The sequence below is a fragment of the Sinohyriopsis cumingii genome, chromosome 3 (genome assembly GCF_028554795.1).
Source record: "Sinohyriopsis cumingii isolate HCF-2022 chromosome 3, ASM2855479v2, whole genome shotgun sequence".
Classification (NCBI taxonomy): Eukaryota; Metazoa; Mollusca; class Bivalvia; order Unionida; family Unionidae; genus Sinohyriopsis; species Sinohyriopsis cumingii.
In genome coordinates, this window is record NC_142963.1 from 74,709,638 (window position 1) to 74,729,753 (window position 20,116).

General features: G+C 34.6%; 1 protein-coding gene across 4 annotated transcripts in view; it reads right to left on the reverse strand.

Moving 5' to 3' along the window:
• The window catches only part of LOC149803121 (uncharacterized), a 73,146-nt gene that overhangs the window by 17,535 nt on the left and 35,495 nt on the right, over positions 1-20,116 (reverse strand). For 3 of the 4 annotated variants that reach the window (XM_089952729.1, XM_089952730.1, XM_089952732.1), the window contains exons 2-9: positions 14,414-15,369; positions 12,793-12,922; positions 9,859-10,113; positions 7,629-7,825; positions 7,371-7,455; positions 6,249-6,395; positions 5,237-5,446; positions 2,738-2,895 (exon numbers count right to left, since the gene is read on the reverse strand). In XM_089952729.1, coding sequence (XP_089808855.1) covers positions 2,738-2,895; positions 5,237-5,446; positions 6,249-6,395; positions 7,371-7,455; positions 7,629-7,825; positions 9,859-10,113; positions 12,793-12,922; positions 14,414-14,914 — 1,683 coding nt within the window. In that variant the 5' untranslated portion in view covers positions 14,915-15,369. Of the gene's footprint in view, positions 1-2,737; positions 2,896-5,236; positions 5,447-6,248; positions 6,396-7,370; positions 7,456-7,628; positions 7,826-9,858; positions 10,114-12,792; positions 12,923-14,413; positions 15,370-16,787; positions 16,807-20,116 lie in introns of those variants that run through there. The other variant, XM_089952731.1, reaches the window with a different exon arrangement.

The following is a 20,116-nucleotide window of genomic DNA, read 5'->3' on the forward strand; positions in this document are numbered from 1 at the left end:
TCACTAAAGATATAATTTTGAACTCTCATCTAGATTTTTTCTTCCATCAAACTGTGGAGCAGTGAGCGACGAGCACGGCGAGCGATTTCACTAGGACATTGCAACAATGGAAAACACTATCAGGGCAAATGGAGCCCATCAATGCTTGCAAACTACTGCTGGACAGTGACAAGAGAAACTCCATTTAATGAATACAAAAGACAAGCCGAGAAGCGCCGAGCAGACACTGAATAAGGACTAAACTATGCACTTATATATACATAATAGTTTTTTGCCGTTTGTTTCATAATATATTTTATTTCTATAACCCTTCGCTGTTTTTTAAAGTTTCACATAAACAGGACCGGTAAAATATTATCACGTAAAGCAACCATAAACATATAAAAGACCTAAATTTACAATGTGTGATTAAAACACTACTGTCTACACAATATACATAGACGTAAAATGTAAAAACCTAAATATCTTGGAAACAGTAGCCAATCAGTTGTTTTAATTCTTATATTTGAATTCAGCACGTACAACTCCATAATAAATAGCATATTTTATCTCTGAAGCAGACAACTTCTAAAATATTGTAGACATGTTATAACATCTCGACGTAAAAAAAAAGAATACCTTCACGAGGCATAAAAACAACAACAGGTAGGTGAAACTGGATCATGTGCCGGAGAAGTATTTTCATGCTGCATAATAGTTCAGCACGATTAGTTCAGAGGGTTTTGCCGTTCAACAACGCTGCCCACAAGCAATTTTCGAAAACACTGACGTGGCCACGTCGATGTATGAATTGGCCAGATACAGTGATGATTATGTCTGCAGAGCTGGATTGCCACTGATGTTGACCAAATATTTTGTTGAACACGTTGACCACATAGACGCGCGATGGATACTTATTTTATTTGATTTGATAAATTCATGATGGTGTTGTCTCAACTATATAATTTGTATGCGGCTTCGTGATGAAATATGCAACTGGTTCATCAGAGAAAAATATTAATGAATACAATTTCAGGTAAAAATACACGTGCTTAATACAACGCGCTAGGGCTTCAGATTTATATCTTTTATACCAATATATTTGTTTCAATATTTGCTTCTAAAAGGGTTTTCTTCATGAGGCTCTGACATGGCAAAATTCAACTTTCAACATAGGCGCACTAAGGTAATCATGATTCGGTAGCGAATTGAGATTAGATGACGCTGTCATCCATTTGAGATCATCATCACAACGACATGCATCCCGTTTATGATTATTTTTCTTTCTCCGTGTAAACTATCATTGATTAGCTGTCACAGCGTATTAGCACGTTCGTGTTTATTACGTCGTCGATTAAATTGTTCACCAATATCTCGAAGAATTTCATTCCAACAATATTGTTATTTTACCGAATTTTCTTAAAGGAACACAATCGTCACTATTCTCCACCATCGACAGTAATTTCTTTATCATTCCATATTCGGATTATAGCGCATACTTACTTTTGGCACGTTTTTGTTTGATTATATTAAATTATGCACCAGCCATTTCACTTGTCAATTCCAAACTTATGAATTATTGTCTGCATATCCTCATTGTTCATTTCTCTTTATTGCTGATTTCTTGTTGAATGTTACATAACGATATATAAATATGTTTACTAAAAAAAACATATAAGCCATAATTCCATAACTCATTCGTTCTTTAATTCTTGAATACTAGAGGTGCTCGCGTCCTGACGACCTTACCACCACTAGGTTTACCTGAGGATTTAGTTGTACCTGGTGTAGCAAAAGATCATCATGAAACTTGATATATTCTAGCTGTTTTGTTTATCTACACCAATTCTTCTTTATCATTTCATTGACTGTCGCAATTTCATAAAACATCATGGTTTTAATTTTAGCAAATTTTCTTTGTACCATTTAACTGACGATTTCAAGTACATTGTTAGGTCGTCTTGCGCTTCTCGTGGAAATCCCCCAACTCTTCCCAGAAGTTATGCAACCTGAAAGTTCCTATCCCATATCGTGTTTGTATGTTAGCAATGGTCTGAGTCCTACGTAACGAACGGATTTGCTGACTGGTAAGTTTGTTTTCTTATTTCTCGTCGTAGTCATTTTTGAAAAAGTTTATCTTTCATCGAAGAAAAAGAAATTCTCCGAACAAAAAAGAAATAACCCATACATTAGACAATAAATGCATTAGAAATAGTTATGTTCTCCGTTTAAAAATATGTATATTCACTACTAAAATGTGTTACATTCACCAGAAATGTTTCATAATGTTTAGTGATAATTTCAAACGTAATGCTCGAGGGCCTCGCAGCCTTGGCTGTTAAAATATTTTAGTCTTACCCATTTAGCAAAAGGCAAACACTTGGACTAGGCGCTGTTTCAAATCTGCAACATTCACCACTTAATAAAACATAATCTAGTTTCATTGATGTGGAACTACTACTAGGAGTGTTAACGATGGGTTGTCCTGGTCGGTCATTTTCTGTATATGCACAAACAGAAACAGTCGTAAGGACCTTAAATGGAATAATACCTCAACGGCTGTTTCACTTGCATTAAGTAAACCTGCTGGGAAAAAAAACATCATATTCACACAAGGGCATCTGCCTGTACAGTTGTGGCATTATGTATGAGAACATTTGCGACTACATCTTTCGTTTCTAATTTGCAATTAGGAATACGATAGACATAAACGCGAATCTTTCTACGGAACTCCGGTATAAACTGAAACTAAACAAACCTGTCGCTCCTTCATGGAGCTGGACCCCTCTCTATTCCGATCTTTCCAGGCAGCATATAGTTGTTGTACCTGATCCAGATTGAATTCTCCTCTCTTAAACCCCTCTTGAATGTCTTTGAGCTCATCCAATGTCTGACCCAATGGAGATGGGGGAAACTCTGAAAATAACAAAAATCATAAAAAAGTAAACTACTCAGAACGTCCTATTTGAAATCAACAATAATCGTTCCAGCAAGAAACGTTCTTTATCATCTCCTCATTCGTCTTTTTTCTTTATTTTCTTCTTCGAATAATTTGTCATGTAAACTAATTGTCATTTACAGGTATTGGTACTTATTCATATTTGTAAGAGGTTTAATACAAAATGGCCAAGCATAGTCCTGCTAGACATGGTGCTTCTTTAAGGCCATATTATATTTTATTATTGGAAGACATGGTGTTTCTTAAGGCCAGATTATATATTTTTTTTATTGCAAGACATGATGTTTCTTAAGGCCAGATTATATTTTATTATTGCAAGACATGGTGTTTCTTAAGGCCAGATTATATTTTATTATTGCAAGACATGATGTTTCTTAAGGCCAGATTATAATTTATTCCTGCTAGATAAGGTGCTTCTTAAGGCTAGATTATATTTTAAGGTCATATATGACAAAAATGTTCAAGATACTAGTATGTATTTTGTAATGAATTTTGGTGACAAATATGTGTAAATAAAATGAGATTTTCTGGTTCAATTGACTCCTATCCGATTGCTGAAATTTATCCCCAAAATTAGTAGTGAGTGCCCTAATGCAAAATTACAAACAGCATTACCTCTATTGACAAAGGTTATATGTACTGGAATGTGAGAGTGAAAGGCAGAATTCCTTTATTGTAGAAATGTTTTGATAGAAAGGAGGACAACTGAATGAAGTAAAAAGGTTATATTCAGCACCATACGGTCAGCACGTGGCGAGCAAGAAGAGATCATAAGCATAGCAGAATCAGATAACAAAAAACGACCCTCCAAAAAGCCAACATAAACAACAGCAACAGCAGAAACAGAGAACAAAACAAATAAAAGCAAAACAAACAACTAAGGACGCATTCATATTGAGTTGAAACAAATTAACATTTTAGAAAGACAAATTGGATTCTTTGTCAAACACTACGGTTACAGTCAGGTTCGAACAGATGTTTTATTCTGCAACGAATCGAAACAAAATGAGTTCGAGTGACAAGCATGTCGGACCAGTCAGGGATGCCGTAGAAAAAGTATTTGAAATTTGGAAAAGGTTTTATTTCGGACACTATCAATCTCAAATATTTTGTTACTATTTGGTATTGGCAATGTCATATGCAAATTGGAGTCATCAACAAAACTGTAAAAAGTGAGCAAAACAACCAAGAAATGGAGACTTTGAAAATCAAATCTAGCACAAAAAAGTATATTCCTGAAATGTTTTTTAAGTTTTTGCATCCTAACCAAATCTGGTGCTTTTTAAATGTCTTGGGAAAAGAATATTGTAAATATAAATTTACCGTGCATAGCTGGAAACCATGTTAACAGTCCCGTAGAGATGTTGACGCAAAAAGTAGTAGGCCCATCATCGAAAATGATTATCATTGAGATAGTTATATAGCTCTGATTCATCAATTATCATTGATTTAATTTAATATTTAGGTGTGTGTAAAACTTTAATATATAATTCTAACAGGTATGCCTTTAAAACTTTTGCCGCAGAATTTGCAAAATTCTCACTTCGGGGTAGCCATCTGTGGAGCTTGTGTGCATTTAGCGACATCCAGCGATTGAGTTCATATTCTTTCTAACGATAAATTGGGAAGATTGTTGCCTTGGTTTTCTTAAGTGAGTGGATCGCTTCAGTTGCGCATTAATGTCAATTTATGACACCAAATCTAATGTAAAATTGACCTCAACTCTGGAGCAAGCAATCAATTTCATTGCCATATTTGTATTGACTTTTTCTTACGGTGAATTACTTCAATGTGTAGTTGTTGTGTCTCGTATTAACAATATTTGGCACCAATTTCATGAAGAAATACATCAGCACAGGACCAGCAGCCCAGCTGACTATCATACTTGGACGATATCTGAACATTTGTACGGTGAATTGTGTCAGACCTAAACGTATGCATCAATGGGTGTCCAAGAGAGCTTAATTTAATTTATTCTGCAACAGCTCTAGGTAGAAGCAAATCTAGAACAACCAATCTTTCTTTTAGAAATCCAATGCATATACCAACTGATCCATGGCGCTATCGTAATATTTCTGTCTGCATTGTCTTTAAACAATTTACGAAGATAAACCTTTCCAGAGAGATGTTAACGTGAAGTACAAGATATAATTAAAAAAGTAAAGATGTTAAATATCCAACTGGAATAAATATGAGCATTTAAAATTCAATATGGTATTTAAATGTGAGACACATTATATCAACCATAATCGATATATGCCTTGAGAGAACAGTAGAAAAAACGCGGAATCATCTTACCGAACTGTAGTTCCGGCGCTCCTACATCTCTGAATTTATTGAAGACATTCGGGTCAGAGGGTGTGGTTATTCCTATAACCTCCTCTGGGCTGGGGCCAAATATCGGAACGGATGCAGGGGGTTTTGATCTCTCAAGATGGGTTGAGATTTGTTTTACTTGCTCTCTGGATGGTGAAGGCAGTACAGGTTTCTTTCCGGGAAGTGGTGGCTCTGATTAGGAAGTAGTTGAAATATATAATAGTAATAATATCTTTCTACGCAAGCGCTAAATGTAATGCGCCATCTCATTACACAGACCGCTGTAGAATCCACCACGTCGCGTCGTCAGCGGCTAATTATTACTGTTATAGTGGAACTGTGTACACTAGTAAGCAGGCGACATTAGCTGTTATATTAGAAAAATGTACACTAGTAAGCAGGCGACAGTAGCTGTTATGTCAGAATTGTGCGGACAAGAAAGCAGACGACATCAGCCGTAATATCAGAATTGTGTACATTAATATGAATGTGACATTAGCTGTAATATTAGAATTGTGTACACTAATAAGCAGGCGACATTAGCTGGCTTTATAAGGTAGTGTTCGTCTTTCAAAATTGTAACAGTTAAACGGTTAGATCCATTAAGCACTCCAAAACAAACCTCGCTCAGTCTTGACGAATGGCACAGTGTCTAGTTAATTCAGAATGCAGTTGTATATTTTGGCAAATGCTAACGAAATCAAATCAGAGTCTTTTGCGGCTTAGCAAACTCATATTTGTAATCCTAAAATGAACTGCAAATGATTTGCAGCGCCGTCTAAATCTTAACATCATGAAATATAGACTATTATTTCAAACCAAAATTGTATATTGTTTTACATCTGAGAATGTAATATGTTAAAGTAATTTACTGGAAGAACAATATAAACAGATCTAAAAGCAATTATATATGTAGGCACTGCTAATATCAGTGCTGAGACAAGATGAGTATTCATAAAAGAGATAAATTTACTCAACAGTTTTAGATACATACTTTGTCTTGTATCTCTTGGAGGAGGTAAGTCGGTGATTTCCGTGATTCTGCCCTGGGTATATTGCGATTTGTCCCTTCCTATAGTGGGTGCTATTTTTCCAGTCACATAACCCTCTTCAGCAATGGGTTCCATATATGCGGGTGATTCTTGATAAACGACATAAGGGTTTTTAATAAACTTTATCAAACCCATATATGTTTGCACTATATATATTTTCCCTATTAAACTTAACTGAAGGATGAAATTTAAGCTGGTGAAAATGCTGTTCACTTTTAAAAAGACAATAAAGAAGCATACATATCTAATGAAAATTTATTAACAGGTATTGGAAAGTTACGAAAGCTCAAGATTTCTTTCGGTAATTAATTATACATTTATTTTATCTGTCTAAAATTTTTGCGCAATCCAGTTTACATATTTCGAAACGAAATTTGTGTTAGCACTACACAGATACGTGTGTCCTGAGCTGCAGCAAAACACTACATGCATCCATCCATGCGTCCGTCCGTATGTCCGTCCGTCCGTCCATCCGTCCATCCATCCATCCATCCATCCATTCAACCACCCATCCATCCATACATACATACATAAAATTTTTCCCTGTTGATTTTTTCGCACGTTAATAGCACATCTTTTTTAAAGAATATGCTTATATCGGCATTTAATTCCCTTAACACTCCGTAAATTCTCTACATCTCCTGATTTCCATGCATGTCCCATCTTCCTTTTCGATCAACTATTGTGTACATGTGAACAAAGCGTCTTAATTACTCAGCTGAAAAAGAATTGCCGGAAAGATAACGGTTATATTACAATCATTCCGAGGGGCCCCGAGTGGGCGAGTGGTCTAAAGCGCTCTCAGTTACGGATCACTGCCATCTCACCTCTGTCTGCGTGGGTTCGAGTCTCGGATTCTGCCAATGTGGGTATGTGAGAAAGCTTGCCAGTAGCTTCTCGTGTGTCGGTGGTTCTTTCCGGGGGTTTTCCGGGTTCTTCCTCCACCATTAATACTGGCCGCCATGTATAGCCTATAGTGTGCTGAAAAATGGCGTTAAACCCTACAACAACAACAACAACAACAATCATTCCGAATGATAGACAATGAAAAGAAGCCTACTCACCTTTATTTTTTTCGTTGTAATATAGCGAGTGCCCAATCATTTGTTCATACACTTCTCCCATATCACTGATAGCAGCTTCTGTTTCCTGCAGATAAATGGAAATCTTTAAGGTTTTATAACCTAATAACTGAAAAAAAGATCAATGTGATTTATTTTGCCACAAGTTCGTGTTTGATATTGTTTCTAAGGTGAGTAATTACCAATCGTTTGTAAAGTCGGATCTTGTATCAGAACTTAGAATTATTTTTTATCACTTACCATGAACATTTCGAGGAAGTCTGCAAGTTCCTGATGGCCAGAATCGGCAGCCAGCTCTGCCGGATTTTTCCCATCTTTATTATATGTTACAAAGGCCGAAAAGGACCCAGGAAAATCGAGAAGACAACTACATAGATCAGGAAGTCCATGATACGCGGCAAAGTGGAGCAACGTTGGAAAACGTACATTAACTTTCACTGAAAATGAAACAAAAGCAATACTTAATTGGTGTTTAAGGGAGACATTTTAAGAAAAAAGATAACATTGATTTTTATAATTTAAAACATAATTTATTTCCTTAAAATACAAAGTGAAAAAGTAAAAATAACTTACAGTATGAAGAAACAAATTATAAACATTCCTAAATGTTCTTTCAAGTCCAAAATCATCGAGTAATTCGAATGAGTTCCAAGGGTATTCTAAATGATGGTCTTATTGTACTAATGTCTCAACAGTTCAAAAGAATCACTATGATATAATCCCAAATAGTCTTTGAATGAATTCAAAGTAATTCCGTATAGTTATGATTCCGATTAATCTGAATATTTCGAGCACTCTAATTCCAACGAATGATTAAATTTAATAAACAAATTCGTCACAATAAAGCTGAATAACTTCCGAAACTGGTAGTACTACTAAGAATGCCTAATTCAAAGTAATAATTCTCTTATATAGATAACCAATACGCATTTACTAAAACATAGAGATGGTTCAATGATTCATTTTCATTGCACGTCTAACTGGAAAACAAGGTCAGCTGCTTAATACTAGCTAATCATAAATGAGGTCTTCTTGGAGTTTGAAAAATCTCAGTTATCTGCAGTCAGACCAAGTGATGTTTACTTTGATTGCTATACATTGAAACGTATAAATGGATTGACGAACAAGCCCATTCATTTACAAAACGAGTACTTAAAATATTATCAGCTAAATAACTCTAACAAACCACAATAATGAATGAAAATATACATAATAAAGATATGCATAATAGTATACAAGAAAATTCCGAACTTTCTGAGACTGGTCACTATCAATGTGCACGTAGAGTAGCATATGCAGGTTGTCAGTACAATAGCTTGATCTGGATGCTTTTAACGCGTCGAGTTTCATAGCAGAAGCATCCTAACCAACTCAGCTATTTCTGAATGGCAAAAATACGCCTCGGATATATGTGGGCGTGGTAATTTACAGAAAATTATACATTTCGTTCCCAACAAATTTCTCCACAAGGGAGAAAGAGCAATCTATTCGGACCACCTTGGTTATTTTTCCGATTGCATTGACTATAAGATCAACTGAGAAGTTACGAATGAAAAAGAAAATAGATCGATGTATTCTGAACTTCTCGGTCAATGTTTGTTTCGTAAAAAGGCGGGGTGGTCCTAATGACAGCTATCCGCATTATTCGAGGTAAGTGGCGTATAACTGACTTCGAAGTTGCGAATCTAGTGGAAGGATATAGGATCTCGTTATTAAACGAGACAGTAATACAAGCACCCAGACCAAATTAATGTACTGATCATGAGCTTATTATGTGCCCTAAGCAAATCTTTCATAATAAAAAGGCAACTTGTTATGTTGTTGTTGTTCTTTTGCTATGATTCCATCCATCTGCTCACATAGCATATTGCATTGAAATACAGCGTAACTGTTGTAGTCCCTTCTTGTGACCATTGTTAATTGACGTCAACCTTGACTGAGAAGAATCTAAATCTGATCAGATGGGCACATGATACAAGGTTTCCAATCATCCTTGGGGAAAAGTGAGCCTTTTTTCTTGCTTTGTATCATGATGGCAGTAACGAACTTAGGAAACGCGGGGCCTGATATTGGCTCATTTTGAAGGGGCCTCCTGGATTTACGCACGGGGCCCCTTGTGAGCACATTTGGAAATAAACTTTTAAACAAGTTTTATATGATATTTAACTTAAACTTTTCTTCAATCGCTTTAAAATGACTCTCTCTCTATTTATATTTTTTAAAAATTACTAACCCGCGGGGCCCCTGTGAGCGCGGCGACCGATTGGGCCAGTCGGTTCAATTGCCCGAAGGCCGGCCCTGCATGATGGATACATAGTACAGGAGTTGTCGCGAGAGGGATATTATTCAAATATATTTTATTTATAGTTATTGCTAATAGTGAGCTTTTATAACTATTTTTTTGGCCAGACAGTTTTTAAAATTCTATCCAAATGCTTTTCCATGATGTAAATATAAAATCAAAACTTACTTTGAACGCTTCCCATCTTTGAAGGTGTCAAGAACTTTGCGAGTCCCTCGTCTCCGGGTGTACTTTCTTCAAACAATGCGGTCAACCTAGCATCTATTTTGTTTCTGTCTTCTGAGTCAATGTCGAGACACTGAGCTAGAAATTCAAAGCTTTCGTATGATGCCAAAGAGGGTGACGTGAAATGCAATCTCCACTCTGCCAGTAAGTTGTCATCTTCGTAGATGTACAACTTGCACCTACCAATCTTCGGCCTCTCTGAAACGGATATATTTTATGAGTAAATTTTTGCGCTTGTTAGTTCTCTTCCAAAAAATCTGACAGACCAATATTATAAAGCGGCCACTTCCAAATTCGATGTCGTTGTCTAAGCATCTAACTTTTATATGATAACTGCTGGTAGAGTTCGATCCCCAGTGGTGCATTAGATATAACAACAGCAGGAACTCTCTCATTTTTATTTTCAAAGAAAATCGACGATGGTTTTCAGCAATCTAATAATTTCAAGGAGTGTGACGTGGTTGTCAATGAAATTGGTCACGTTGCTGAAATATTCATTTAAATGATTAAATTTCACGTCCGATATAATTGTGCCAGTCTTAACCCAAGTGGAGTTTATAGCAAAAAACGTTCACGGAAAAAGCCATTTTTCCGTAATCGTATAAATAATTCGAACACGCTCAAGCACTTTATGTATACGTTTGATATATACAAGTGAAACACGCGAAAGTACTTTGCATCGAAAAAAAATTGTGGTTTTATGGCACAAAGTAATGTAGCCAACCTTATACCACATCACAAATAAGGACAAACGTATATAAAAGCCACTGAATGGAAATTTTACTACACTACACTGACAATCTCCATGATCACCAAAAAATCTTAAAAGTGTAGATTTTTTGATAATACATGATTACCTTAAATCGAATGCAAACATTTGAAAGAGAAGGGTCAAGAAACATGAATGAAGTGTCAAATATAATAATATAAACGTGCACAGTAACAGTTCTCTTAACCAGCCAGAAATGGTATTGGGCCAGTATTGGCTGTTTTGGGAAGATGTCTAAAAGAAGGTGGTAAAATATAGCCAGGATTGTAGACGAATGACCACAGAGACTGTGCGAGAAGGGCTTTCTTGATGAAATAGGTTTTTTATATTAAAGGTCACCTTTTTAGGATCTGAATAGTTACAAAGACGAGGTTTTTATTTCTTTCTATGTTCCTTGTATGTCTTTCTGATACAACAGCCATTCTACATCAACGAGATTTCTGTCATATCACTTAGGAGACGTTATATATTTACATATTTAAGATCTATTTCCATCAGTTGTGCTAAAATTGTGCTCATACTTCAGATCAATCAACCAATAAATCAATCAATCAATCAATTATTGTGACTGTTTTGTTGACGATTTCTAATCACATAAACAATTACGACTTTACAATAAGTCGTTTTCTGTGCACATTACATTTTATTAGCCTTTCGGCAAGGGAATATTTTCTACGTTAAGTAAACTATACAAGCGGCAATGATTGTCAATATGATTATGAAGTTGGTTAAACATTAACTGCATGCTTCACAAGCTTGATGTGTTGAGATTTTTGATTATATTTTTACCTAGGGACATTTTATACATTAGATGAAAAACGTCAGCCCTGTTTATTCAAGTCGCTCATGACAATTTTGTCTGTATTCCGCTCTAATTGTAATCACTCAATGTTGAAATTTTAAAATATCTTGGAAAGGGATCAAACTTTTAAGCCTACATCAAACTTTAAAGCATAGATCAAACTTTTAAGCAGACATAAAACTTTTAAGCATACCACCCCCCACCCCCCAAATCGTTTATTCTGAAGAGAAAAAACCCAAACAAACTGTATTTGGCATTTGTTGTTCTGTCACCAGGTATTATATTAAACACCGATTAGCATACATGCAAATATTTATATTGGGGCAAGATTTGTTTTTACTTTTTATACTTCGGTATAATGTTTACACTTAAAGTCTGTGGTATGTCGGTGTCCATTAGGTTGATCTGAAATGCTTGTGCAATAAATTGTGTGACTAATGTCTTCATGGACAAAGATTGCCGTTGTTGATGAACAACGGCGTCCAGCGGGTACGTGTGATGTGTACACCAGGCATATAAAACAGATGTGTGGATAAAATAACTTCTTATTTTGGCAACACAGTGCATTCACACGAGTACATACTGATAACGATACGCCCCTTGATCATAGTGCAATCATATGAGTATATACGAATTACGTGATACGTCCCTGATCATAGTGGATTCACATGAGTGCATACGAATGACATGATACGTCCCTGATCATAGTGGATTCACATAAATTTATACGAATGACATGATACGTCCCTGATCATAGTGGATTCACATAAATATATACGAATGACATGATACGTCCCTGATCATAGTGGATTCACACGAGTGCATACGAATGACATGATACGTCCCTGATCATAGTGGATTCACATAAATATATACGAATGACATGATACGTCCCTGATCATAGTGGATTCACACGAGTGCATACGAATGACATGATACGTCCCTGATCATAGTGGATTCACACGAGTGCATACGAATGACATGATACGTCCCTGATCATAGTGGATTCACATGAGTGCATACGAATGACATGATACGTCCCTGATCATAGTGCATTCACTTAAGTGTATATACGTATGACATGACACACCCCTGAAATATAGAATAGTCTTGAAAGTCCGTACTTCACAAAATGTGCTTTTCATATTTTATCTCTAGTGCAATAGTGGAGTACTGTTTTGTTTCTTTCAACACATTATTTATTACACTGACAAATTTAGCATGTGTCTGATTCAATTTTTTTCTTAATAAACTACATACCTTTCGTAACAGCGATTTTAATATTGGAAATGGTTTCAATACGAACCGGGTGCATTGAACCTTGCGCAGTACGGATTCATCTTTTTTGTGTCAGTACGTTCCCCGTTCTTCTCAAATGACACTTGGACCGTTCCTTGTATTTCTCTCTTGAAAACTATAAGAATCTTTTCATCTTTCTGATAATAGATTATACATGAAAATAAAGATTAAAAAATATACGGACGTGGGAAAAGTCTAAAAATTCCTTAAATTTAAGTTGTATTACACTACTGCGTTATTATATAAAAATGACAGTGACAACTCAAATAATTACAAAAATTACAGATTAATTTACAATAATAAAATAATATACAGGCTAATATACAATAATAAAATAAAACCAATTATAGTTTGTAATATTTAGTTAATTATTTGACAGCAGATCGGAATATATTGATGAAACTTTGAATTTATCAAATTATTAGTGGAACATGAGGGGAATATCTTAATTAACTTTTCTTATTTTTCGCCGATTGATAATATCGATGACCGCTATGATTTGAGCAAGCTAATACTGTGATGTGACTACTTCTGTGCATTTACCATGGTTGTGTCAAAATAGGTTTTTTTATATAAACAAAAAATGTTTTCAACTTGGTCATTTTCTGGTGATATGTTAGAAACGTATAAAAAATAAATTACTATTTAAGTTGGCAGTTAATTAAATATTTTTGCCTTATTGTAATTACAGTACTGTAATCAAAGGTACACATATCAGTTAAAACAAACTACATTGTACAGCCTCTGCAGTGCTCATTTCAAGTCATATGACCCAACACGATGTTTAAAATCATATGGCCAAAATACACGGTTTATTGACCTAAGAGGGCAGTGGACAGAGATAATGGTCAAACAAAGGATACCGACTGACCCATTCTTGTTTTTTTTTGTGACCGCTGAAACTTATATAGAGCCTGATTATGCTTCTGTGATTGAACATCGGCGCGTTATGTTTTGGTAAGAAACTGCACCCATAAACACGTGATCCGATTACGTTGATGTAATGGAGAATCACTTTAAGAGTATATTAGAAATGATTTATATTTTGTAGTACACTCGTACTTCAAAGTAGTGCTTACTACGTGCACTTTCTATATTTTGTACACATAGATCTAGCAATAGTTCGGCAAAGAGACCTGTCTTACTAAAAACTCAGTCATAAGTGGGATAATATTTTTCCAAAAGATAAACTTAGTTAAGGCCTGACCTGACTAAGAATACTTGTATAATACCAATACCTGTCATTGAAATATATCTCAGAATAGGACAGGTAAATGAAGGGAACACGAATATTCAAAAACTTTGCTGCAGGAAAAAGACAAACAAACAAACAAACATGCAAATATGTAAGCAATATAATCAATGTCAAAATAGATCAATCTGCCTTGCAGATACCATGCATTATTAAAGTTTTGATGTAAAATTAACTGGAAATTTCTGCTACAGAACAAACTTTAATCTAAAGATTAACATAGCGCTATGAATAATGTATGTCATTGCCTTGACTTTAATCTACATCTTCTTTTTGCGATTTCTTTCACGGCATAATAAGCCTGTTTTTTTTTTTTAATACAGTGCTAATTATAGGAGCCATTCTTGCCAAGAGAGATAAACCAATATGTAATTACCCTTGTAATATAGTCCGGGCATACTGTCTTTATTGGCAACTTTCTTGCGCCTGGAAGAGCAACGGATATTTCCTGGACGGAACTCAGAATATCTAAAACTTTTGCAACCATTTCTCTATTCTTTTCCTTAGTGTCTTCAGTATTGAAAAATTTAAACGAATCTACAAAAGGGAAGTCTTTTTTGAGATTTTCTTCGACATCTTTCTGAGACGTGTGACATAGAATCGTCACCACGTGACTGTGTTTTTCCAACACAGGTTTCATCCGCGCAGCGTTTAATGCAAGATCTTCCAGCATCGAAGGAGACATTAGGATCACAAGAATAAGACAATTTTCACAAAGCTGCATAGCCTGATCTAAATTTTCCTGAATATTTGCACTAATGCATTTCACCTTTGCCATTGGGGTAATAAATTCCATAATGTAGGAGCTCCACGCGTCTGCATCTGCGTCATATAAAAGAGTTATGTCAGTCATTTTGGCGTCATGCGTTCCCTGCATATTGGTCTACAAAATTTTTCGGGCGGAATCAACAGAATAGTCACAAGAGTAGATGCCGTTAACTTAGTTCATTCCCAGGCTTTCTAATAAACTACCTCGTTCAGAATAAGATGGTGAAAAGTAGGACTATGTCCCAGTTTTGGTTCTGCAAGCACACGCTATTCATAACCAGAGTGAACGTAATTCCACCAAATTCCGATGTTCATGATCTATGATAAAACAACTGGAGATGTGATATCCAATATATGTTAACATGTAAGGCTGCCGTGTTCTTTTCGTTGCGAAAATTAGTTAGAAAGATAAATTGCCAGGTAGCCAATGTACATCTTTTGAGAAAGAAACGGCAATTAGATGTTACTCCTGACAATGATTTCCTTTACATTCGATTGGTCGTCTACTTCGTTGATCTGAGGTTACTTATCGCACTACTTCTTTCCAAATAATCTCTGCAATTCCTACAATGAAAAGTGTGAAAAGGTCAGCGCTATTGTATGACAAGACAATACATTTATTAACTTGCATTAGCCCAACTCGAATATGATGATACAGACTCGGTACATATACAGTCCAACTGGACCGTGAGGGCAAAACATGGTAAATAACTACCCAATTTGACCATGATGATACAAGTTCTGTACACAAGCAGTACAGTTGGACAATACGAATTCAATACAAAAGTAGCAGATAGCACAATATATGAACATAGGTACAGTGATGTATATCCAGAGTACAGAAATATTCGGAAGCGAAAACCGTATCCGTATCAAATAAGTGACAATAATACATAAGCGATACTTTCATACACTCACATGAACAACAACACTTTGCCGTCCACACACACACACACACACACACACACTGGTATTAAGTAAAACTTCCCAATGAGGTAATATGCAGTTTTGGAAGATTAAGTCATACGACACATTTCTATCACACTATATTAAAAATGATTCAGTCGTTCTGGAGGATAAATTAACAAGCCATGCCTTGAAGGGATGGTCGACAGATTGACGCACGACGACCGTAGTGCATTATACTAAACTCATTTATAGTTTGGTAAGCTAAACGAAAAAATAACGTGATGAAATCAAGGAACTAGAAAAATAAAATTAAAAAAACAGAAAAACCTTGATCAATTGTATATAAAATGATTCCACAAACAATAGCGATATTTAAGACTTTGCTCACCTTCTTTTCAATTACATTTTGACATTTGACAAGATATTATTTCTGACCCAATATTTAACACTAAGAATATGCCGAAATGACACATCTTGTATTTTGCAGCAAGAATTCGCCTAAATAACTTATCGTCAACAAAACCCACCTGACTTGCACGATTTATACTTCCTCTTTATTCCGCGGTGTTAGAGTTCATCAAACAATATTTCAGTTAAATACCTACATTAGACTATATTACTGAATGAATGAACAAATATGCCAAGCAGAACATATTATCCAGGTTAAAGAAACATGCTTTATAACACTCCTTATGGATACATTTTGTCTAAAATTTATTATCTTTCTCTTGCAACCGCCCCCCCCCCCCAAAAAAACAAAAAACAAACATGTTAATCCATATGTCTTGCAGTTGGCAGTATAAAGGCGTCATTATATGTGCTGTTGTTGAAATTAAACTCCAAGTTTAGGTGACATATGTTATGAATAAGAACAGGTTTTTAATTTAAATATATAACAGACAACAAATGTCGCCCATATCATAACTCAAATCATGATTCATTAAAATGAAGGAAACACCTTCCCGTTCATCCAACCCCACAGAACCCAAACAAAAAAAAAAAAACGAAAGAAAAAAAATTCCCATTTTTACTCACATTTTTTAAAAGATAAACATGATCTTATTCTTACTTACACTTTTGTGTTCCAAGAGAAAGTGATTTTTTTCTCTCTCCAGTTAGTGGTATCTATTTTAATAAAAGGGTTGTAAGCTCCATAATAATAGATGGCAAACAGAGATACAAAACTCTTACTAAATACATCATGGAACGTGAGTTGGACAATTATTAAATCAGGAAAAAAACAGCGTGAGATTGATGTTCCTTCCTGTATGACAAATTTAGCTATACGATTATTCATATCCGTATTTTTGCAAATGAAAACTAAATGAAGGAAGTAGACAACGACATAGAAACCTCATTTCATGACAGGGAGGGTTCCTTTTACAAACCACCCTGACTGACTAATGGATAAACTTCTTCCAAGTCATTTCCCATATATTTATCCATATATGTCTTATTTACTTTACAATTAATCAGAAATGATAACATGAAAACAGAGGTATTTTTAAAAAAAATATAAACGTATATTTTCAATCTTGCAGTATTAAATAATGCCGGTATGCCAGCCCGACGGAATATTTAAAAGTATTGCAACAATGAAAACAGATATCCATCTTTTAACCTGAACTGAATCTTTTTTTTTATAAAGATTTAAGGCTGGTGACCTAGTGCAACAGAAACATAGTGTCTCGCTCAAGTCTCGGGCGACCACTCCTGTGATGATTGAAAGTTACTATTGTTGACACTTATTTAAAAAAAACCGGTATCTATTATGGAAGATAATTATTTTAGTATATAATTCTTTTATCAGTCGGAGAAAACATACATTGCCTCTTCACCACTTTTATCGTCACAGTGACTATATCACTTCTGGAAATATATCTGCTAATTATGTATGTTATTTAACTTCAAAAAGTTGATATTTAGGTTTCCATCTGCTTCTTCTTCTTCTTTTCTCTCACCCACCCCGATTTCTATATAAAGTTGAACAGATCTTAAGATACGTAAAGACTATACATTTATGTAAAGCAATGAGGAGGTTTCATTAGTAAGTGTCTAAAAATAATCTACATACAAGAAAATGTAGGTTTCAAGCTTTAGCTTATTTAAAAATAGTTTTTCACATGAATCATGCAAATCATCAGTGATTGATCTCGTTTCTATTTGATGTTCAGGGTCACTCATACAATACATGTTACACTCTGCGACAAACTACAGAAGCCAGTCTGCTGGTACACATTGAATTTTCACTGTGGTAAAGATGGTTGGAGAAATATTTTCTTCTATATAAATTGCATCACCGCATACAGACAGAGACTATATAATAGCCAGGTCAAAATACTCCGCGATCGAAATAAGTTCCACGATTAGCAATCGGTGCCAATTAAAAAATGTGATACATTTCCATTATGTTGCACAAAGACCAAAGCTTCATGAGCAGCCACTATGCATAGGCGGCAAGCTCACTATGCATAGGCAGTAAGCTCACTATGCATAGGTAGTAAGCTCACATCAAATCCAAGTGTGCAAAATAAAATTAAAATAAAAGAAGCATGACAGCCGAAAACAAGAACACCCCCCACCGCTAAAAAAGCCCCAAACAAAGAACAAAAATAAAACAACAACAACAAAAATTAAACAAAAACAAACAAAAATCAATGTTTATCGTGTGGCTGACGAACAAAACCACGTGACGCAATCACTGTGTTTGCGTAGTACACTGAGTACCAATTACGATCTGGGTGAGTAAATCAATATTTGCTATAAAAAATGTCTTCCTGTTTGACGTGGTCACTGTTACAGATCCAATATAGCTTGATGTGTTCTTTTTTCTTCTTTTTGTCATAAAATATGATAATTGTCGAAGATTAAATATTTTGTTAAAAAACGGAGAACGGTGATATATCTATATATATATACACACACATATATATATATATATATATATATATATATATATATATATATATATATATATATATATATATATATATATATATATATATATCTATATATATATATGTGTGTGTGTGTGTGTGTGTGTGTGTGTGTGTGTGTGTGTGTTGCAAAGCAAATGCATATTGCATATTGACATTATTCTTTTTTAAATATGTCAAATGGAAGCTTCTATACTTTATGATAAATACCCAGGAAAATAGTATTTTTACATTATATATCCCTTTAAAAAAATTACACAAAGGAATAAAAAAATTAAAGACAAAATTATCACTAAATAATTTAGAGTAATTTTTAAATAAAATTTCATTGAGTAAAGGTAAAGATTGTACAGCAATAATATAAATCTGTATAGATAGATATCAACGGCTCGGGAGAAGCTAACACATGGCAAATAACGATTACCAAGACGTCAGAGATGTCATGGAACATCTGAATAAGAAAACGTAATGTAACCTAAATGAGTATTACATAAAGATATATTGACGTTATCTGAAATTTTCCACGAGTTTAGGATTGTCTATATGCAAAACAACAAACCAGACAGTGCTTATTATTATAGAGATCCACGATTCAATTAGTGTTTCATAATTAACAACGTAACTGCTCATTAAATATATCGGTTTTTGAATCAACACTTTTAACAGGTCATGACATGTTCCTGGTGATTGTTGAGAGAGGAATAAATGGTGAAACGACGGTGATAGAATTAAACTGTTAGGGACTCACACAAACAAAAATCTGTATAATTGCATGAAAGATTTTGTCAAATTCTGTGACACTAACGACTATTAATAGGATAGACTATTTTGCTTACCACGAATAAATAAGAAAGTTCCTGGACATTTCAAGCAGGAGTTGAACGGCGTTTCAAATAGTAAGCATTCTCGGTTAACATCAAAACTTATTAATTTTCGACACAAAAATGAAAAATGTGTGATCCAAAATAATATAAAATTCGAGGTGTACAAAGACTGACAATTTAATAACAAATCCGGTTATTTTGATCTCTAGTTGCGCTGATTTCTTGGTCTCTGACATTATATTGTTTGTTGTTTTTCTGTTGTACAATTTTTTTTTCTTCATCGGATTTAAAAACGGAAACCATTTTGGTTTTGATCAAATGGACAATACACTTTTAGCAGCAACACCACCGTCCATCAGATCGATCTGTCTAAGCTATCTGAATTTCTATTGATTTGTCACGTTTCAATATTTTTTTAGGAATTTTTAGAAAGCGCAGTTTTTGGAATTGTAATTTAAATTTGTATAATTTTAATAAAGCTGATGATTATTAGAATTTTCGTATTGTGTAATTAAAAAAGAATGCCTTTAATAAAGTCTAATATATATATATATATATATATATATATATATATATATATATATATATATATATATATATATATATATATATATATATATATATATGTGTGTGTGTGTGTGT